Below are 23616 nucleotides of genomic sequence, written 5' to 3'. Positions count from 1 at the left end.
TCACATAAGTACTCTAGAGGAAGTCCAGTCAGCTACATAAGTACTCTAGAGGAAGTCCAGTCAGACATATAAGCACTCCAAAGTTCCTATCAGCCTTTTCATGTGTTTGACACAGCTCCATGTACATAAAGCACAGAAAAATTTATATAGCAATAAACAAAGCCGAAATCCAGAATTAACAAAAGCATTCTCTATTACTGAGAAGACAATCTTTCCTGAAGAAGGGAGCTGGGTAATAAAGACAAGAAGACATGAATCACAGGCTATTTTTCAGAAGAATACACACAGCAATGCTGAATCATACTATTATTTTTCATTTCTAATATTATGCAGATGAAAAGAATTCTATTTATCCTCTCTAGCATAGAAAGGTATATTGCCACGGAATTCTGGATCATTATACTTTTGTTTTTGAAGGAGGTCCCTGGCCTACCTTTGATCAGCCTTGGAACTGGTAGGAAAAATGTCATCTTCATCAGATTCATCCACCTCAATAGTCTACAGAAGGGAGAAAACAAAGCAACGAGTTCATCCCAACATATGAATTCAATGATAAAATATCAAGACGCACATGTAGATACGTGTACAGACAAACTACACAAACGCTTGCAGTCAGCACAAAGCTCAGCCGTGTGTGTGTGTGTGTGTGTGTGTGTGTGTGTGTGTGTGTGTGTGTGTGTCTCAGTGATAGAACAATGTCTAGCAGTGAGGTCTGATCTCCAGATCAGGGAGAAAAAGACCCATCAAAGTCCCTCTTCCTTCATAAATGTAATTCACTGCTCCAAGGCCCACTTCTCTCCAGGGCTCCTAAAGGACACAGAATGCCGAGTGACTTACACAAGTGCTAATGCATCCCTGCCCTGCAGCTTTCTTCCAGGTTCTGACAAAGTGATGGACCTTCAGTATTTCAGCTCCAAGATTTTCTTTTCTTAAGTAGCCCAGGCTAGTTTCAAACTTGCAATCTCCTGGCTTCTGCCCACTGAGTGCCGAGATTATTGATTTGTGCTACCAAACCCACTTATCAGATCCAATTTTAAATAAGGTATCAGGTCAAGAAGTAGCAGATAGGTAGATATTAAGTGTTAGGAGCCAGCAAAGATATACGTAATTCTATCATGCTCTATGGTTTGTGTTATCTTGATATGTGACAGGTATGTGCTGTGTTTTCACCTAACTAGAGTGCAGATGAGGAAGGAGCCAAGGACAAAACTCTAAAGAGCAGCATGCAGGTCAAGGGCTCTGCTACACACCTGCAGGGCACAGGATGTGCCTTCCCCAAGCAGAACTACCTGGCACAGGAAGAAGCGTTAGGACTTAAGATACGTGGATTCCGACAGTGAGACAGCAGGTCAGACCTGTCCTGAATTCTCTTTCAGAATCCCAAGGGGCAGCAAGGCCCATGTTAAATCTGTAACGGGACACAAGGGTCCCGAGACTTTCTCTGCTCAGTCTTTAGTCCTCACCAGTATGAAAAGAACACCTCCACTCGAGGAACACACCTGTGTCAGGGTGTAAAGGTAGGGCCTTTAGTTCGGCAGTGTTGCCCTTTAAAATGCTACCATACACACAAAACTAATGGATTTCTAATAATGTGAACCATTGGGTTTTGCTGTTGGTTTTAAAAGAGCCTAAACAATCATCAAGTTCTCACCAGTGTTGATGTTCACACTTCGTCCCCATTAGGAAGTCCATAACTCAGAAAACAGATTATTAAAATCAAATCTCTAGCAGTTTTCTTACCTCTGAGTAATTCTTCGTGGCAATGTTTCTGGAAGGCTGCTGTCGAGTAGATCTGAAAGCTATCATGGAAAAGATGAAATGCCTGTTACACAGTTCTCAAAACAACTCAAAAAACATCTGCTCACTTCCTCAGCTGAAGGATTTTAAAGTCCTACCTACAAAAACCTGGAATGATCAATTAGAAAATGATTTATATATTCTGGAGTCTGAAAAGCTGTGAGACTATATCCACGTGAAGCACACAGAGTCCGCCTATCTATCTCACATTTTCCCAGCTTGTTCAAATACAGGAACAAGCAGGATTCACACATACACTCGCCTCAGAAATACTTCATAAAACACACCTGGGAGATGAAGACTTATCACTAGCCATCCCACCCTCGCAGCTGACGCAGGTTCCCGAGGCCTCACTAGCTCTCACTCCTCTTGTAGCCACACTGGGCACACGAGAACACAGAGGGAGTTCAATGATTCATATATCCTTGACACCCTGATAAAACTTCCCTTAAACCCTTCCATTCTGCTTTACAGAAACCTGAGCTTTGGCTAACCTGTCCCTTCTTGTCACTTGACATCAAAACTTCCAATAGATCCAAACACCTGGCTGAGGTCCGTTTTCTCCTAAGCACATCCAACATAGCTTCTCCAACACAACTTCCACTCTCAACAGGGCAAAGACAGACATTTAAAAGCCAAGGTATCCTTCAGAGTGGAGCCTTTCTACCCAGCCCAATGTCATTACTGCTCAAGCTTCCCACCTCACATTCCTGTCGGATCCTGTGCTGTCTGAGAGGAAGGTGAAAGGCAGGCACCCAGGTCCCATCTGCTCTCTCATTCACTGGCCTCACCCCACTTGCTAAAATGGAGAAACAGGGCAAAGGAACAGAAAGCCGGGGAGCATGGTGCTTTCAGAGAAGGCTCTGTCAGTACTTACTAACAGTCCCCAAATCCTGAGGTCCTGGAAATCAAGAAAACTTTCTTTTGATCCTGAGTGGACAGCAAAGGATGAAGGGATGCTTATGAAACCAGTAACGTTACCAACGACACACTAGGCTTTATAATGAAGGCCATGTGCTTCAGCAGTTCAGAGGTCTGGCCCTGGAGCCAGACCCATTCTGACTTCCAGCCACAACTGCTGCCAGGTTCCTTAGCTTAGTCTCAATTTCCCCACCTGAAAAGCAGTGCCAGTAGCTCACACTGAAAACCACTGAGAGGATAAAGAGGTGCTTAATGCAAATTGCTTTGGCAAGCGCCTGGCAGGAAGCAGGCTTCCATACACAGAGCTATTAGCATGAAAACGAAGGAGGGGCTCAGGGCAGTAAATCACACAGAAAGGCAGTGGCCATGGGTGTTTTTTATCTGCTCAGTCACCATCCTCTTCTGACTAACTTGGGGGGGGGGGGGACGACACATCTAGCTGCCAACTCTTATTTATAGCATTTAATTTCTTCTTTTCCCAACAGCAAACAATCTTGTGTTCCATGGAGCTCGCCTAATTTCACCTGTCCACTGCTATGCCTACAGTGGACATCTAGAAGAACAATTTCAATGATGCATCTTCCTGGGGTGCTGATGGCCAACACCTCTAGGTTAAAAACACCATATGCATATATACATGTAACCATTAATGAAAAAAAAATTTGAAAGAACATGAGGGGGTATAGGGGAGGGTTTGAAGGGAGGAAAGGGAAGGGTGAAATGGTGTAATAAATACAAAAAATAAAAGAAAAAAACATGAAAGATAGAAATATGAAAAAAATTCACCAAACTTAATGTGATAAAACCGTTTTGTGTATCCATGCTAAAAAAATCAGTCATGTCTCGAGGAACAAAGGAGACTAATGGGATCGAGGAGGGTGACAAGGAGGTGGAGGCGGGGGATGTGCTGAACAGCTAGACGGGGTTCAAGAGCACAGCAGAGTGTCTGAGGGGATGACAGCTAAGGCTTTTCTAGACACAATGAGACACATCTCTATGAACTCAATGAATCCTAAACAGGATAGAGAAGAACATCATATTTAGATTTCATCTGGCAAAGCTGCACAAGACCCGAGTCAGCAAGCTAGGGGAAGGAGAGGTTACTAGGAAAAGGCAGCAAGCTTAAGTAAGAGCTGATACCTTAGCAACAATGGAAGTAGGAAGAGACACTTTAAATAATTAAGTTGATCATACACACAAAAAAGCACTCTTTTTCTGCATGCCACTGTTTCCTTTTTTATGCAGTAATAATTTTTTTCTAAGTACCTACTGGTGCACCAGGCATTGAGACCCAATTGTTTTACCAGGCAGGTTTATTACCTCAGCTTAGTCCTCATGCACACTGAGAAGGTCCGAGGACATCCTATCAGGAAATGACTTCTGCCGCATGCTTCTCTCATCCTCACCCACCCTCGCTGCCCTCATTTCTCTATGTATTTGGGAATCTGTCAGAAGGGAAGTGAAGCTATGCTGCGGAAGTTAACAATCCATTAAAAAGTTAGAAAGCTCCAATAACTCTGATGCGCGGCAAAGATTTCTCAGTTTTTCGTGGTGTTTTCTCAGTAGCGTAGAGATCTATCTACTAGAGCTTGGCACGAGCAAGGCCATCGCTTACTGCCAGGCAGCATCTCCAGCCCTAAGAAATATCTCTAAAGAATAATTCACCCTGTCATCGCAACAGCTACTGATTACAGCGAATGCGCTACCAGTGAGAGTCACTAACGAGGCCCCTTTACCTCTCTGTGCCGGGACTTACAAACGTGTCACCACGGTCTATACTCACCGTCTAGAATGGACATATTTCTAGACGTCGATGTTGTGGCCTTTGAGCCCCTGCCTTGAGCAGCCGTCTCCAGCCCAGTGTCTGCAAGTAGAATCACAGGGTTCAGTAACAGTCCCTTGGCAGCTCAGTGAGCACAGCGCAGGAGGAAAGCTCAGCAACGAAGCATGCAGTGTGGGTGAAGGAGCCCCAGAGCCTGCGGGTCAGACTGAGACTGCGCTTAGTCACTCTGGTCCTCCTTTACAGCTTAAGGACACACACTGTAAATGTAAAGATGATAAAACTAATCATGGACAGACTCTTCAGAGCTCTTGGTTGGTTGGTTGGTTGGTTTTTGAGACAGGGTTTCTCTGTGTAGCCCTGGCTGTCCTGGAACTTATTATGTAGACCAAGGGGACCTCAAACTCACAGAGACCCACCTGCCTCTGCCTCCCAAGTGCTAGGATTATAGGTATGCACCACTATGCCCAGCTCTTCAGAGCACTTATATTAAGTCACAATTTATGGTACCAGCTCATATCCTCACAGATACTCTTTAAAATTTTTTATTTGCCGGGCGGTGGTGGCGCATGCCTTTAATCCCAGCACTTGGGAGGCAGAGCCAGGCGGATCTCTGTAAGTTCGAGGCCAGCCTGGGCTACCAAGTGAGTCCCAGGAAAGGCGCAAAACTACACAGAGAAACCTTGTCTCGAAAAAAAAAAAAATTTATTTATCTCTTATCTTTATGTGTATGTGAATGTGTTTATGTAAGTTTATGTGCCCCACATGTATCAGGATCCTGTAAAACAGAAAAGGGCATAGGATCCCCTGAAACTGGAGTTACAGACAGTGTGAGCTGCTGTGTAGGTTCTGGGAATTGAACCCAGGTCCTCTAGAAGAGCAGCCAGTGCTATGAGCCCCTGAGCCATCTCTCCAGCCCTCCCATGGGTAAAGATTCAATAAAGACAAGTAAGAACTGTTCCTAGTGACAGATTTATGGATCACACCAGGAAGTCACTGGGTGGCCATGTTCTGTCATCTGGGCCACCTCAGGACAACAGTGCCAGCGACAATAACAGTTATGCTGTGACTGCCTTTAGAAATCAAGTTGTTTAGTTTTCATTTTCAAACAAGCTCCTGGAGACTCTAAGCACTGTTTCTTCTGATAGTAGCAGTGTTTTTATGACCTGGAGTTGCAGTTTGCTAGCCATTTTCCTTCATTCACATTTCTGTCATTCATGCTCTCCATCCATGAGAAGTGCAGAGTGAGGCTCTTAATTATAGCTTAGAACAACTAAACCCTATGGTGCATGCGGCCAGTTACAATTCACCTGACCAAGGGTGCATGTCACAGCTGCACTATAGCAGCTGTGACACATCACGGAAATAAGTAAAGAATTGTTTTAGAAACCAAACCTCATTCATAATTCAACTCTGACCAAAGGACACGATTTGGCACTCCTCTTCTAGCTTTGCAAGTCTGAAGTGTTGAAAGGCAAAGATGAAAGCTGACCTCGGCCTCTCTGGGACCCTCCTCTTGGTGCGGCGCTCTGCCCTCGGCCTCCTCTTCGCCCTCGGCCCCGGCCCCGGCCTCTGCTCGGCACTGCCGCCGACAGGCTGTCATCAGAGTCATTCGCCGTCTGTTCTGTTCCATCACAACTCAGGTCGTCAGCACTGAAGGCCGAGGCGGAGTTCTCTGACTGCTGCGATCTGAGGGCCCGGGCCCTGCTCATGGCCTGTGCAGCAGGGACGGCACATCAGTAGAAGCAGCATCTTCCTCACCACTCATCCAGTCACAGGACAGGCATCCAATACTGTCCATACTATACCCACTAATACTGTCCTGCACACCGAGTGTGCTATACAAGCGGAAAGGACTGTTCTACCAATCACATTCAATTACTTGCACTACAACCTGCAGGGGACCTCTTACAAGGGTCTAAGGAACTCAGTTTGTAGTCAGCACTTGCAGAGCCAGAAGCCATGCTGAAGATTGCTCCACACCCTACACAAAGCTTGTAAAGATGATCATGAGCTTCGTTTTCAGAATGAGCTCAGAAGAGGAAGAGGAGGAGGAGGAGGAGGAGGAGGAAAGGAGAAAAAAAAACACTTGCAAAAATAGCTCTACCTCTGAGAGGTGAAATTTTAGGGTTCATTTATTTTCTTTCTTATTTTTCAATATGACATTTCCCCCTAAAATAATACTTTCATACTCAGAAACACATGAATAATAAGTAATCTTATAAACTGTTACAAAAAAAGGCTTCTGAGAAAGAATTAACATCTTAGAATAAAGAATATCCACTTTCTTCATTTTGTAAGAAATCCAGAAAAGACAAATTTGAGATTTAGCCAAACACTCTAACTCTAAAATGAACAGATTTTTCATTAAAAATAGAATGAAAGCAAGTTGTGCCCTGACCTCTTCACCAAATCAGTCAAAAATATAACAAAGGGAACAAACCCAAAATAGGTTTTTAATAAAACTAGAAAACAATTCAAGCCCACAAACACTGCCTCTGAAGAGCAGTTATTAAATCCAGGCACCTGGGGGAAGCTGAGAAGTGAGATGTCTCAAGTGCTGAAACACAGCTCCCCCAGCCGCTACAATTATCTTTCTTACCTAAAAAGCAAGTTGTGTCTAAGAGAAGGAGCCCAGAGAATTCTCCTGCTCCAGTAGGACACCACTGGAATGAGAGGGAAGATGTGTGGGCAGAAGGCAGGCAGGCCAGGAAGGGAGTGCTGGGTGAAGTTGCAGGACACGGGGTAGGAAGGAGGTAGGTTAACTCAGTTTCCACAGGTTAGGAAGGCTCAGGAGATGCATGGCTCAGTAGACAAAGTTAGGATCTGAGCTGAAGCCCCAGCAACCATGTGGAAGCCACTCACAGTGATCCACACTTAGGATTCCAGCACTGGGGAGGCCCAGACTACTTGGAGCTCCAGGCCACCAAGACATGCTGTCTTGTGGGGGGGGGGGGGGGGAGGGGGGGGATGGCTTGCTTGGTAAAGTGTACAAGCGTGAGGACCCAAGTTTGGGTCTCCAGAACCCACATGAAAAGCTGGGTACCACTGCATGTGTCTAGTGTCCTAACACTGGGGAAAAGGCAGACAACAATCTCGGGAGCTGGCTAGCCCAGCCAGCTCAGTGCAATCAGTGAGCTCCAGGTTCAGTAAGAGGCCCTGTCTCAAAACATCAGGCGAGACTCGGAGGAGGATGCCCTATGTCGATCCCTGGCAGACACCCGGAAGGTAGCACCGAAGAGAGACATCCAAGATTGTTCTCTACACACACGTCCACACGTGCAAACACAAGGCTAAGACAAATAAGTAACTTGTAATGCAAGTCCTGAAAACAACCTAAAGAGACCCAAGAAAAAGAGATGGCATCGACAGTCATATTATACAAGAAATTTTTGAGAAAATTATTTGAAAACACCATCCAGGAGCTGGAAAGATAGCTCAGAGGTTAAGAGTGATGGCTGTCGATGCAGAGGACCTGGGTTAGATTTTCAGCACCCACAAGGCAGCTGACAACCATCAATAGTGCCATTTTCAGGTAGTACAACTCCCTCTTCTGGCCTACCTGGATACCAGGCGAGCTTGTGATTCACAGACATACATGCAGACAAAACACCCATACACATAAAGTTAAACAAACAAACAAACAAACAAACAACCACCAAGAAAGTTTTACAGGTGAGCTAGGCAAATTTCCAAAGAACAGAGCTCACTGCTATTTCAGCAGAGCTGAAGCACAGAATAAATGCCCAGTTCCCCAAAGGCAGCCCAACAGGACACAGACACAGCGCTGACATACAAAGAGAAAACAACCGAACCGGGCTTACGAATACAGCAGAGTCCAGGAGTACCCAGGCATGTAACTAACAGGTTTACAGTGTGACAGCAGGACAGGCAACACAGGGTGACATTAACACAACCCCACAGACAGAATGCAGAGAGGAAGCCCACGTTCTCCCTCCCCAGATGCCAAAAGGCTTTAACTTTCCACTAGTCCTGATTTAAGCCAACAGTCTTCAGGAACAGGTGAATATTTATTCTACATGAGAAAAAACACTAAGTATGAAAAGGAAAGGAGAGGGTAGGGGGAAGAGAGAGGGAGGGAGAGAGGGACGCAGAGAGAGAGGGAAGGAGGAAAAGGGGGGAGAGGGAGGGAGTTATCCTCCACCCCACTATAAGCAGGTGCTCCACATGCATACTTTATAAACATTAAAAAAAGCTGCCCATTGGGGATTTAGCTCAGTGGTACAGCACTAGCCTAGCATGTCCAAGGACCCAGGTTCAGTTCTCAGCTCCAGGAAATGGGTGGGGGAAATACTCACTGTTAAGAAACAAACACGGCACCAAGAAAGAAGACCTTGCCCCTAAGATGCACAAATATCAATCTGTAGTACCACAACATGATGAGAGGGCTGTGGGGAATATGCACTCATGGACACCAGTGATTAGAGGCAAGCAAGTACCACACCTCTACAGTAGCAGCGATAGCCAGCAGCATTTAAAAGCCCAATGTCCTACTGCGATGCTTATTTTTGAGTGGCCAACCACAATTTCTGAATTGTCTTTTTTTCTTTTTCTAAATACCACCTTTATTTTCATTTTCTTAATTATTATAGTCAGTATTCTAATTCACCATTTCTGTGCAACAGCTCGAAATTTACTGACTCTAGGATTTATTCATCATCTCAAACTGAAACTCCCCCAAGTCCCTGAGGACCGCTGTTCTGCTCCAGTCCTATGACTTCATTGTCCATTTGAGTGGCTTTTTCCCACTCAGTGTGCATTCAGACTTCATGCACAACGGCACATGTGTTAAACTGTAATGATGTGCTAACATTCCCTTGCAGAATACATCTTGCTTATCCAATGGGCTATTGACAGACACCTGGCTGTGTCTAACCTGACTACTGTCAATCACACTCTAAGAGCACTGCCATGAGTATCCATTTGAGACTCTATTTCCAATCCCTTGGCTGTGTACTTAAGCTGGAATGTATGGGGACCACATGGTAAGCCTGTGTCTGATCTCTCTTAGGAAAGGCCATATTGCTTTCTGCCCCAATGACACCAGGTCCACCTACCAGGAGGTACAGGGCTCCACGCTCTCCACACAGGTGTCAGTACTCATACTTGTTCTTCCTGTTCATATTCTCACCTCTCTCCCTGGGTTTCATTCTTGCTTCTCTAATGTGAGTGGTGCCATTTCTCTGCATGATGAACACTTAGAATCCTAAGTGCTGGTGGAGCACTTGAATACCTTTGAAAAGATGTATCCAAGGCTCTTGTTCATTTTTAAGTTGCTGTTATTGTTGAATTTTAGAAGCCTTTTTTAAAGCAATGTAGACACCAACTTCTTGTATGTATAATTCATAAGTATTCCCTTCCATCCTGTGAATCCCCTTTTACTCTGGATGGGGCTCAGCATCACATTTTGAAAGGGTGTACCAATCCCATCTAAATTCAGACAGGACCTAAGAATTTATCAGCCAGAAAATCAAGGACTGTGCGCCAGACTAAGAATAGCCTTATATTTTTAAAGGATTCTAGTGCGTAGTATGGAGATCACGGTAGCCTATAAAACCCGATCTTTACTGGTCCTGGTCCTATGTTTCCAAGTCAACGTCTGTCTAAAGAAATATTTGAGTTTTTCCCATGTGAACAAGGAGCTCTATGGAATGTATTTTTTTTCCCTCTAAATAAAAGGACTAATACTTCTATTTGTCTCTTAAAATAACTGAAGCATGGTACTAGGATTCATATTCTGAGCTCAAAGATGCTGACAAAGCTGTGAATTACATCTTGGGAAAGTGTCAACTCTATTACTCAAATCCTAAGTAGGATGCTGAGGGTGAACACTTGGTCAGCACCCTATACATTCTGGAAGTGCTTACTGCTATGGTTTAATATGCTCTTGTTAGAAAATGTTGTATGTATATTTCTAACTAATAAAATATCACCATGCTCTCCAGACTTCAGTGCTACAAACGTCATCCACAAAGTCACACATATCAACAGCATGGTCACTGCATCATGACGTCAGCCCTCATGAATGGATTAACCTATTCATGGGATTGGTGGATCCCTGAGTTTTACAGGAAGTGGTTCTGTTATGTAGGAATGAAAGCTAGCACATTCACTGCCTCACTGTGCCATGCCATCCGACACATCAGAACCCTGAAGGAAGACTCTCATTAGATGCTGGCACCATGTTCTCTGGCCTTCCCAGCTTCCAGTACTGTGAGCTCAAAAAATTTCTATAGTTTATAAATGATGTGGTCTTAGGCATTTTGATACAGCAACAGAAAACAGACTAAAAAGCTCAGGAAATCCTGTTACCTGTAAATGTTTTAAAAATACAGCTAAGTTTTAAGTTGATTTTATTCCTCTGAAGGACTCCCATTTGAAATGTTACATTTCCATAGAAAGTATTTACAATCCCTATTACTTATTTATTTCTTTTTATTGGTGATAGGGATGAATCTCACACCCTCGCAGACGCTAGGTAGGCATTCAACCACTGACCTATGCCCTCAGCCCCAGCTCTTATCCCTTTAAAAAGACTAATAAGAAACTAAGGTTAGTGGCTTCAATCCCAAAGGACTCAATGTAAAAAGTATTTTCATTATATGTTCAGTTAAAAGGGGAACCGAGATTAACCAGATGATCTAAGAAGCAGGAAATATTTCTTTCTAGCACACTCTTTTCTATTTTAAGAGCACCCTGTAAGATTAATACAAATGGAATAAACGTAAGTGAACCAACCCTAACTAGTTGTTTTCCCCTTAAATTTCAGAGCACAGCCTATGAAGAGCACAGCAGGTGCATCTGGGCAGACAGCCAGCACTGAGTTTGAAGGGCTTGGAGGTTTCTGATTTTAACCGCTCACTAGTCATGCAAAATGTCATGATGACCTGGACCCTGGAAAAGACACTGGCTGGCACAAAGTCAAGAGTTCAAGGCAGGAACATGTTCAAATTCCAGTTCTACCATGTGACCTTGAGTCTGGTCTCAGTCTCCTCATTTGTCAACTGGGAGATGACAGTGCAAGCACAGTATATACCAAACATAATAAATATCTCCTTCACACACCTCACTGGCTGCACAGGAAACTCTGTGGTCAGAGACCAGACCTCTTCCATACGTGTACTCCTAGTAAAAAACAGGATGCTCACCACAATAGCCACAAAAACTGCCAATGGAAAGTAATCTAGACAAAACCTCAGGAGTCAATAATGTGTGAAATAACCATGAAATGGTGGCAGTAATCAAAACATAAACACACAACCAGAAAACTAGAGTGTACACTTCAATCCTGATTTCAGCACGCACTAGACGGAAGCCCGGAACTTCAGTAAGCAGTACCAAAACTTCTTTTCCTGACACTCAAGGAGACTGAGGATTTCAACGTTCCAACTCAGACAGAACTAGATGTCATTTTCATTAGTGAGGACTCTGAGTCTGCCCCCTCACACGTACAAATACATTCCAACAAGGGCAGAGGAGAGAAGGGCAATGAATGACAGCCACACACTTGTCACTGACGTGAGCTGAGCTCCAATCAACCAGGGCGGCCAGAGGCTTCACTCCCAGCCACACACCCTTGGGCGAGCTGTCCAAATATACCCACTGGCTCTTCTGGTTCACAAACCAACCTATGGACACAATACACTACAGCCAGAAAATTACCTCTCGAACTTCATCGTCTTCTTCGTTGGTATTTCTCTGTCTGCTTTCTCTGAAACGCCGGACCTAGACCACAATAAAGAAAGTTAGAGCCGGGCGGTGTTGACGCATGCATTTAATCCCAGCACTCAGGAGGAAGAGGCAGGAGGATCTCTGTGAGTTGAGGCCAGCCTGGTCTACAGAGCGAGATCCAGGAAAGGCACATAGCTACACAGAGAAACCCTGTCTCGAAAAACCAAATGTCTCGAAAAACCAAAAAAAAAAAAAAGTTATTAAAAAAAACAAAGTTAGACACTGTGTATGTCCTCACAGCAGAGCCAATCAGAATACAGGTGACAGAAGGACAGAGTCATGGGCAACTTGATGGTTTTTTGGTCTGTGCAACTGAAAGACTGAAGCATTCACTAGAACTCTACCGGGAGAGCAGGACAGAGAATGGGCGTTTTGCTTGGGAGATCTGTTCATCATATACAAGGAAGACACTGTGAGCTGTGAACATCTGGAGCTCAGAGGAAAGGCTTGGGAGAGAATTGTGAAAAGTCACCACCAAAGCCAAGAAGCTGAATTAAGTTGGAAAGCGGGAATGTAGATGGAGGGGTCCAAGGACTGAGCCCTGGAGAGTCTAGCTTAAAAGGACGGAGAGATGAAAGTTACTGGAAAGAAAATTCTCCATCAAGGAGCGAAGAAAGCAGCCTAATGTGTGGAGTCCTGTAAGACCTCTAAGTTAAAAGTGCCTCAATAAGAAGTCTGGCAGCAGTCAAAGTAGGTCCCTGACAGGGGAGCTGGTAAAGTGAGTCACAGAAAACCATGACAAGGGCAGCTTCACTGGAACCATGAGTCAAAAGCCAGCATGGGAGCCAGGCATGGTGGTACTCATCTTGAATCTCAGCACTTGGGAGGCAGAAGCAAGTGGATTCCTGTGACTTCAAGGTCAGTCTGGTCTACATAGTGAGTTCTAGGGCAGCCAAGACTACATAGAGAGACTTGTCTCAAAAAAAAAAAAAAAAAAAAAAAAAAAAGATCTGACACAGTAAGGCATGGTGCTGTGGGTACCAAGTGCTGTCATTCACATAGAATGCAGGTGGAGCAGGCACAACTAGAGGGCACCGAGTCAGGTAGGAGACAGACGGCTAGACATTGTTTTGATCCTCACAACCGTGGAGGAGACTCTATTATTCATCCACTTTACAGATAAGGCACAGAGAGCTTAGAGAATTCAAGGATCAGCACACAGGTAAGGCTTTTGACTCTGAGCACAGACAATGTAGTCCGGAGGCCATGCTCTTGGCTACCATGACATAGAGACACAAAGACACAGACACACACACTGTGCAGCTCAGAAGTCAGTGTCACTAAAGACAGAACAACCAAGCCAACACATCTAGAGTCACAGAGTGAGTGGCACTGGGTACACACATGCTCTGACTTGAACAGCACTTGGCATTGAAAATGCTATTTACATATAACACAGCAAAGCTTTAAGAGGGCCATGCTAAATGCATTAAGATGAGAGGTGAGGGACTGTGCTTACAAAATAGTGTTTGGCCTATAGAGAAGGTAATCCAAATCTGTAACCATGATGTCTGTCAGTATGTTTGGAACCTCCAAGCATCTACTCACACTCATGTGTGTGATGAAAATGAGTGTGTCAGTGAGTATGGCTCTGCATCCTTACAGTCCTGTCTGCCTGTGACATCATACTGAAAATACCTTTCCATGTCTTTCAAACACATACTTTGTTGTTTATTTGAGACAGGGTCTCATGCTGGCCTGAAAATCATTATGTACTGAGGATGGCCCTGAACTCCTGATCCTCCTACATCCACCTTCTAAACACAGGGGTTACGAGCATGCCACTGCACCTGACCAAACTCCTAATAGCTCACAGCTACAAAAACGTGCAGATTTCTACATGACAGTGCTCAGTGAGCCAAGGTTCCCAGCTATTCCCCACTGAGGACAGCACTAGCAGTAATTACTCTGTCTTGCGGTTTTCTCAGGACAATCCCCGGGGTCACACTATGGAAGGACTGCTCAGCTTCCCAGTGCCCACAGCCATGCTGCTCTCATGAAGCTGTTCCAGTATGTCTCTCCAGCAGCGCACTTACTGCCAGTTTCTGAAGTCAAACTGGACAAACAAAATCCATTCAATATTAATGGCCTTCGTTGACTGTGATTAAATACCACCTTCTCAAGCTTGTTAGACATTTCTATTTTCTTGTGAACTCTCTTTTCATGTCTTTTGTTCATGGCTCTACTGAAATGTTTAATGTTTTCTAAAGCTTTATATGAGCCTTTTAATACTATATTGAAAATGTTAGCCTTTTCTTTTCTCCATGTTCATACCCTTTAATTTTTCTTTTTGACATGCCAACATTTAAATTTCAATGTAACCGATGGAAGCCTTTTCTCTGTCGCTCCTTGACATGCAGAGGGTAACATGCTCTAGGTGAGACTCAGTCAAGACTAATGAAAAAGTGAAAAGTCAGCAAGTCTTCTCTGCAAGCTTTACTCTGAAGCACTCTCGGGAGCTCTTACAGACACTGTCTCTGGATAGAACCAACCTGGACTCAGCACCAGCCACATGTCAAACTCTACTGGGTGCTGCCGAGACATTGTCTAATTCACGCCTCATTTTATCCCCTCAACTTTATAGGTGAGGACACCAAACTAATCAGACTTAAACAGCGGTCAGTCAAACACAAAACAAAAGCTGGCAGCTACCTCTTCATCGATCTTGTCTTCCAGAGCATCGATATGGCGTTCCTTGAGAAACCGCTGTGTTTTCTCCAGCTGGTACTTCACTAATTCCTCGATGGCATCTTTCTCCTCCTTGTCCACAAACTCTTGAACTGCTTCACCCATCCCTCTTTCTGTCAGCAGTGAGAGCTGAACATTCTGCATAAGAAAACACAAGCTGCTCGATGCACAAGTTCCTCATGCAGTCACTATCCAAGAACGAAAATCCATCTGTTATGGGGAAGATAAGCTGGGGGTGGGGATCAGCAGGCAGCACTTGGCCAATGGCTAAAAAGTAAAGAGCCAGGAAATGGGAGGGCAGCCAAAGACAGCTGCGGCCTGAGAGGTCTACATGGCTGAGAGTCCCCAGAAAGAGCCCGGCATGACGACCAGAACGAGGCGAAACAAGCCGGGAGGCAAGATGATGGTTGTCAAAGTCTCCCACCTCACCCTGGGACCTCTGACTATGTTTGATGGTGACAAGTCTGAGGCTGCAGATGGCAGTGCGGCTGTTCATCATCTGACTGTAACTATGGAGACTGTGAGGGGCTCCAGGCAGCCCCATATAATCACAGGGCTTCAGAAAGGAGACGCGGGAGGCACAGGTGGGAAAATGGACAGAGATGCAACACTGCTGGCTGTGCACCTGGACAAAGGAGACTCAGCCAGGACAACTGAGGACTGCTAGAGACTGGGGAACGTTCAGAAATAGACTCTGTGAGTTCGAGGCCAGCCTGGGCTACCAAGTGAGTTCCAGGACAGGCTCCAAAGCTACACAGAGAAACCCTGTCTTGAAAAACTAAAAAGAAAAAAAAAGAAAAAAGAAAAAGAAAATGTGGTACATATACACAATGGAGTACTACTCAGCAGAGAAAAAAAATGACATCATGAAATTTGCAGGTAAACAGATGGAACTACAAAATAGCATCCTGAGTGAGGTAACCCAGACTCAGAAGGACAAACATGGTATGTACTCACTCATAAGTGGATACTAGATATAAAGCAAAGGACAATCAGACTGCAACCCACAGATCCAGGGAGGCTATAAAGCCGTAGGATGACTGTGGCTTATAGTAAGTTTTGGTTTTACCCAATCACTGGGCAAGCTTTAGTGAAACATTTCACTATTAGGATAAGAATCTGTACCGTATCAAGCTGATGAAAGAAAATGCTGGCCATACTTTCAGGAGGGGAGGTTAAAATCTTTTTAGAATATGGATTAGCCTATAGAAAAATGTCTGCCGTAAATCAAACAGTGAAGGGGATGATGAACAGGAATCTCACTTACACGACTTAAGTAAAACACAGCTTTCTGAACAGATGAAGATAGGTTTCTTCTGTATCCCAGAATCTAATCAATATTTATATGTATAATTCAGCTATTATTTGGCTTAAAGGGCTTATTGGGAAACGTTATCATTTTTACTATTTTCTACAGAGAAAATATTTTCCAGTTTCAAATAAACGTGGACTTTTGAATTATAAAAAAAAAGAGAGAGAGAGAGAGAGAGAAAGAAACAGACTCTCCCTCACAAGCGCGAGAAGGAACATGGCCCTGCTGACACCTTGCTTTCGGACCAGAGACCAGTGCCGTTTCTGACCTACACAACTGCCAGGTAACAGATTTGTGCTTTTTCAAATAAATATGACTAAAGAAGTCCAAGTAGCTTTACTATGGTTGTCTCGGAAAGAAAAAAATGTAACTAAAGTAAAAACTACATTCCCACATAAGATAGAAACTTAGATCAAGACTTACAACGGAGACCCAAGAGCAGCACAGTGCCATCAGTTGTTCTGTTAATTGTATCAGAATGTCCACCCAACACTCTGACACAGACTACCTCACACTGCGTACTTCAGAGACGCACCGTGGAGTCACTTTACTTAGGGATTGTACACACGCCACACTAAAATCTGCTGTCAGCCATGCTTAAAACTGTGAGCTGTAAGGAATTACCTTCTCTGCAGTCTGGAAATACTGCTTCACCAGGTCTTCTACTCTGAGTGTCGTTCCTTCTGAAGCAGGTTTTGTGATAAGTTTCCCAAAGTTGATCTCTTCACCTACAGGAAGGGGCCAGGAAGAAATAGCAGCTTCTATAACACACAAATAGTCAAACTCTCACCATCTCCTTGGTGGCTCCACATCAATTTTGAGGCAAAAAAGGGAGGGGCCTCAAATTTGCTAATTGTCTTGGTGTTATTTTGGGTTTATTTCCTTTTCCACACAGTCCATACACTCTTTCCCCATCTTTAAGGACCATGGTTACTGCCACTGTCCTCCTAAGATTGTCTCTAGACCCTTCCTCACCACATAACCCTTCAGGAAGTATGAGTCCAAACACTCTCACAAGAACAGAGACATCACTTGCTTCTTCCACTGTGACAGAAAGGGGATGGGCAGAACTTCCAGGGCCCATGATAAATCAGAGTACCCAAAAGGGCTGCTGACGTCACCACCACACCCCACCCCCAGTTCAAATAAAGGAAGCCACTTTCACTGACAATGCCTCTTATAGACTGGCTCTCAGCCCTGAGCACCTGTCAGCATTCTGTGCGAGCACTAGCAGGAAGTATGCTCAATGCACTTCTGCTGACTTCCTGTGCAGGGCAGTCAACCAAAGCGCAGCAGACACACAACAGTGCCTGCGATGCAGAGACACCACCTGGTGCACTGCATCTCTTGCCAGGTGGACAAATACCTTTTTGAGTTCCAGGAGCGTCAATACTTCTTTTAAATACAATGACTACTCTGCATTTGCCAGACACTGCGTTCAGGCCATTTACAAAACAAGTCCAGTTTTATGCATGAGGGATCTTAACAGTGGAGAAGCTATTAATTTACACCATGTCACATATGCAATCAAGTGGTCAAAATAAGAGACTTTCAGTTAAGACAAATCCACGTGACATCATTTCCACCAAACAACTCAAATTTAATAAAAAAGTATTCCCAGGCCAAAACCTACTGGGGATAAAACTCAAACAGGCCAAGGTTCTGTCAAGGAACCAACAAGAAGTAACTGACAGTTACTTGTGGGACAGTGCAGGCCCGAAGTCCCAGCACTCAGGACACTGGAGAAGGATCTAGAGTGTGAGGCCAGAGGCTACAGAAGAGCAAGTAAACAAACAACTAGAAAATACCCCAAATGCTCATTTTCAAAAGATAAAATATTCCCTTACATTTTTTTGTCTAACATTACAAATACTAAAATGTCTACTACTATCTTGCATTTATTTTACCAAAGACTGATTTACACAAATCCCAACAGAGCGTTCTTTAACTCTTTTTTTTTTTTTTTTTTTTTTTTTTTGGTTTTTCGAGACAGGGTTTCTCTGTGTAGCTTTGCGCCTTTCCTGGAACTCACTTGGTAGCCCAGGCTGGCCTCGAACTCACAGAGATCCGCCTGGCTCTGCCTCCCGAGTGCTGGGATCAAAGGCGTGCGCCACCACCGCCCGGCGCTTTAACTCTTTAAAATAATGAGTTTACCTGTTTTTCCCTTTTGTTCCCTGTGCCTGAAAAAGTGGATGACATCTTTGGGGTTAGCGACGCGATCCACAAATTTTTGGCTAAAGCGAAGAACACTGAAAGGTTCAAAGCCTCCACTGTAGTCCACCTGGAAAGACAGGAAACAGTGTACCAATTTTTGAGAAATGTACTTTTTTTGCATCTACAGTTTGGAATCTATAGTCTGGTATCTACAGTATTTATATCGCTCTAAAAGCTCAATACTTGTATCTTTCCAAACTCATGTCCTATGTTTAATGGTCATGATAATGTTAAACCACTTGTCCTACTGACAGAATCACACTCAGAAGGTGAGGTTTATACACTTCTTGTTTAAGAGAACAAGGCAATGCCATCCCAGCTTGCTGAAATGTACTCTGTCTCCTGTGACAGCCTAGGTACTATCTGAAAACAAGGTGGGATTCTTAGGTCAATTTTTCAACTTTCAAAATAAAGGGATAAACCCTGTACTGGCTGGGTTTGTGTCAACTTGACACAAGGTAGAGTCATCCAGGAAGGAGCCTCAGTTAAGGAACTGCCTCCATGAGATCCAGCTGTAAGGCCTTTTCTCAACTGGGGACCAATGTGAGTGGGCCCAACCCAAGGTGGGTGGTGCCTTCCCTGGGCTGGTGGTCCTGGGTTCTATAAGAAAGCAGGCTGCGCAAGCCAGGAGAAGCAAGCCAGTAAGCAGCACTCCTCCATGATCTCTGCATCAGCTCCTGCCTCCAGGTTCCTACCTGTTTGAGTTCCTGCCCTGACTTCCCTCAGTGAAGAACAGCAATATGTAAGTCACACAAACCCTTCCTCCGCAACTTGCTTTTTGGTTGTGGTGTTTCGTTGCAGCAACAGAAACCCTGACTAAGACAAATCCTTAACAAGATAAAACACCTTCAGTACACATGTCAGCCTATTCACCTGTGTCCCAGGGAGACATCTTCAGACTGGACAAAGACAAGTGCTAGCACAATCCAGGCAGTGAGAAATTCCACATCCGGGTTCTGGGAAACGACTACTTACAGTGGTTTGAATGAGATGTCCCCCATAGTCTCAGGCTTAGCAGGGGTGGCCTTGTTCAGGGAAGTATGTTTCTGGAGGGAGGCTTGAGAGCAAAAGGCCTCAAGCACTGCCAACTGCACTCTCCACTTCACAAGACGTGAGCCCTCAGCTTCTACGACGGCCACCATGCCTGCCACCTGCTTCCTCTGCCCCAGCAGCAGGGACTCTAACCCTTGGAAACCATATTTGTCTTCACTGCCGTAATTACTGTGGGAACCGCCCCCCAATGTGGACAGCACTTTCTGGTAGGAGTGCAGATAAAAAGGGCAGGAAGACCATTCACTGTTTCCTCCTTGCTGCTGAGTTGACTCATCCTGTTCCTGCTGCTGTCGATTCCCTTGCTGATATTAAACGAGCATTTCCAGGAGCCCTCCAGGTCTTCTCCGGATTGCAGTGCGGAGGCACCAGCCTCCTGGGCTGTGCAATTCCAGGGCTCTTGGCCTCTGCAGTGTGACACTGTGACTACTCTGACCACCGAGGCACCAGCCTCCTAGACTGAGCACCATCAGGTTCTCAGCCCCTCAAGTGTATCCCAGGACTTCTCAAATGGTAATGTGCAGATAAACCTCTTGGGGACCTTGTCAGAAGGCAGCAGGGTCAATGTGGGAATTCCACATTTTAAACACTGATGACACGGCCACACTTGCTGAGCACCGGGACTTACAGATAAATAAGAGTCACTACCAAATGCTGTTAAAACCTTAATATGCCTAGACTGAAAAGAAAGCTAAGAGACAGGAGGAGCTGGAGATAGGGAGGGCCTGAGTAACTCAGGGTCAAAATTGAGGTGAACTCAAAATTAAAGGTTACCTGCTCCATCAGAGCTTGATGATGGTGACCTGAGGAACAGAAGTCAAAGGACTGCAGGCTATGTGTGTCTGAGCACATGGAAGATAGTCAGAGAAACACAGTAGGGCTGGCGGAAAGGAAGCCGCTTTGGGACAACCGCAGGCCCGCTCCACCCTGTTTATATCAGAGTGAGAAAGGCAGGCAGACAGTGCAGCTCACAGGAACCAGAACAAGAAATCCACGTAGGGCAGGAAGAGTGTAACGAAACCTTCTAGTTGAGATCACACAGACCATCGGGCTGTGAGGCGCTGCAGCAGGGAGGTGAACAGATGGGACTCCTCCCTGGAGCCTCAGCAGGGCCAGTGCCCGGAGTGGAGCAGACAAGAAACAAATCATTTAGGAAATGACCGACTGAATAAAGTACCAAACCTACCAAACTCACCTGAGATTACGTTAAGCCGCATGGCTTCCCACTTTTGCCTCTGGGGTGACTATCCTCTCACTACTTTAAGCATTTAACTTACTACTTTTCAGAAAAGCATGTAAAGTCTGCATTATTATGGAAACTAGTGAGGCTGAATTCACGAAGGACCTACCCGTAGTCGGATAAGAGGCTTCTCGGGCTGCAGAGGATTCCCCAGCCGTTCGCGCTCAGCATTTTCAAGCATTCCTTCAATCTCAAAATAAAATAGCAAGTGTTAAATTTTGTGTAAATTGGTTAACATAGTTTATATTACTGCTACTGATGGACTGGCCTGACTCCATCTTAAGGATGGAGGCCACTTTGTTATAAGGTCAGAACAAGTTCATTACTGTTTGCTGCCAAAGTTGACCGTGCTTTACCCTGTTTCTGGAATTTGTCATGCTCTCTACCCTATGGAGTTGACTCACATACTGAATACACCCTGATAAGATGTTCTGCCAAAGAACGTTAAAATATTCAGCCAAGTTCCTACGTAGCCAAAATTCCTCTGGAAATCCTCCCTTCCTCGAAAACCCCTTCATACTGCAGTTTGGGGACTATATAAACCCCACCTTCTCCTGTGTTCAATTCTGTATTTTCAAACCCCACTTCAGGGAGACAGCCCTATCTGCCAGAAAATAAATCTTGCTTGATCTGATCAAGGAATGGGTAATGGTCTTTACTCTCATTCGGTGGGAATTCGGCAAAACTCCATGACCACCTTGGCTTCCCATGTCACTGACAGCATCTTCTGAACACACCTTGTGGTGCCACCACCAACACCATCCCTTAGCATTTTTCTTTTTCAAACTTTCTCAGCAATTTTTCTCTCTCTAATGTAACTCCTTCACAAGAAAATGTAAACACTGATTCTGTTCCAATTCTCTACTCATGTTTCAACATGGGCTCCCTCGCTTAACTTTAAGTCAAATGAATCAAGGTTTTCAGTGGCATCATAGACTCTGCAGAGATCTGTAGGATCTTGGAATGTTTACCTTGGAACAGTTCAAGTAAACAAGATGAGTGTTTCCAGTGCCTGAAGCTGCCTCATGCTGTACCGGGTCAAGCTTATGACGTCTCAGAGATCCCAAAGCAAAAGCACTTGTCCTATATTGCCTCAGAGAGAGAGCTAAGGTCTAAGAGGGCAGATTTTCATTCCAACATGTCTTCCTAATGGCTGCAGTAGTTTGTCAGCCCGAGTTCTTCTCCAAGCCTGAGATTTTATAATGCTCTACTGCTCTCCCTGCCTCCACCTGCCACACTCTGGGATTACAGGTGTGCAGCGCCATACCCAGCTCCTCACCTCCTCAGCAGTATCTGGTGCTGCTGCCAGAAAGCACATGGAAAAGCAGGTAGTACAATCGAGAGAGTGGGGTGGAGTGTCTACAGTCTACAGCCACCTGTGCGGGTGACTCTGCTCCTGGACACAGACAGCTTCAAGGGCGAGGTCTGCTCGGCCAGCTCGCAGCTCAGCGAGCATGCATGAGCACCCATGAGCCAGGCAGCACAAGGGCTACACAGAAGAGCTAAGAGGCTGGGCATGGCGGCACACCTGGGTCCCCACATTCCAGAGGCACAAAGACAGAGTTTAAGGTATCAGAGTGAGCTCCAGGCCAGCTTAACAACAGAACAAGGCTGTTTAAAAAACAAAAAAGTTTAAAATACCGAACACTTCACACATGGCCTTGTCCTCACAGGTGTGAGGATAACAACAGGACTACTGACCATATCAGAATGGCCAAGATGCACACAGCCTGATTCTCTGCTGCTAGCAACCACTCTCCTCTCTGGATTCTTAGGACTCTCCTAAGGGTGGGGCATGCTGGGAATCCTGGCACTTGAAAGGGACAGACAGGAGGTTCACAACAAACTCACATTCCAGACTAGCCAGGCCTCAAGTCAAGAACCCATCTCAAAACAGAAAAAAGAAAAAGAAAGCAAAAAAATTGGAATTTAGGAGCAGGGGTTGCAAAGGAGGTGATTTCAACCCTCAGAGAACATTTCACAGTCTGTCTTATCATGACTGCGGCGGGGAAAGGGATTGTGATGGCTAGTTCTACATCAACTTGACACGGCTCGAGTATTCTGAGGAGGGAACCGCAAACAGAGAGGCTGCAGCCCTAGTCAGCCGGATCTGGGAAGCCAGTCACTGTGGAACTGCACACACCAAAGCTTTTCAGTTCTGCAAGCCACACAGGATGCTCCTTCAGCTGTGACACTGGCCAGTTGCCTAATCTGAGGTCCAGTTTGTGGCAGAGATCATGGATTAGGAGGCTAATGCAGTCAATGGCAGAGAAATTGTCTAGCATCTGTAAAGCCCTGGATTCAATTCCTAGAAATAACAACAGGAAGGGGAGAAAGAGGGAACAAAGGAAGAAAAAAAGAGAAAATGGGAGGTAGAACTTACCCACACATAGCACTGTGAACGGATTAAATGATACACACAGAAGCAGTCAGTACGCATCACTGACCGTCATTATCATCCCATTTCTTACCTTCCATGAGACTACGAAGTACAGGCAAAGCCGGCAGCGTATGGACTGAGAAAGTCAGCAGTTACGGCTGTCAAGCTGCCGGTCTGTATGTGATAAACTGCACAGCCCAACTACGGCAGGGCACCCAGAACCTCGGAGGCCGAGGGAGGGCAGCCATCTACAGCACAAAGGGAGGCTCAATTTTTTTTTTTTTTTTTTTTTTTTTGGTTTTTCGAGACAGGGTTTCTCTGTGTGGCTTTGCGCCTTTCCTGGAACTCACTTGGTAGCCCAGGCTGGCCTCGAACTCACAGAGATCCGCCTGGCTCTGCCTCCCGAGTGCTGGGATTAAAGGCGTGCGCCACCACCGCCCGGCCAGGGAGGCTCAATTTTATTTGGAGTAGTTTTCAGGGTG

General features: G+C 45.1%; 1 protein-coding gene across 2 annotated transcripts in view; it reads right to left on the bottom strand.

Moving 5' to 3' along the window:
- Positions 1-23616, bottom strand: part of Mre11 (MRE11 homolog, double strand break repair nuclease) — a 55036-nt gene that overhangs the window by 8700 nt on the left and 22720 nt on the right. For both annotated transcript variants that reach the window (XM_059267339.1, XM_059267340.1), the window contains exons 10-18: positions 20864-20944; positions 18405-18531; positions 16875-16978; positions 14903-15076; positions 12182-12244; positions 5991-6213; positions 4502-4582; positions 1741-1799; positions 434-498 (exon numbers count right to left, since the gene is read on the bottom strand). In XM_059267339.1, coding sequence (XP_059123322.1) covers positions 434-498; positions 1741-1799; positions 4502-4582; positions 5991-6213; positions 12182-12244; positions 14903-15076; positions 16875-16978; positions 18405-18531; positions 20864-20944 — 977 coding nt within the window. The remainder of the gene's footprint in view (positions 1-433; positions 499-1740; positions 1800-4501; positions 4583-5990; positions 6214-12181; positions 12245-14902; positions 15077-16874; positions 16979-18404; positions 18532-20863; positions 20945-23616) is intronic.

Source organism: Peromyscus eremicus, chromosome 7, assembly GCF_949786415.1.
Source record: "Peromyscus eremicus chromosome 7, PerEre_H2_v1, whole genome shotgun sequence".
Lineage (NCBI taxonomy): Eukaryota > Metazoa > Chordata > Mammalia > Rodentia > Cricetidae > Peromyscus > Peromyscus eremicus.
The sequence above is the reverse complement of the archived record's forward strand: the minus strand, read 5'-3'. Positions and strand labels throughout refer to the sequence as shown.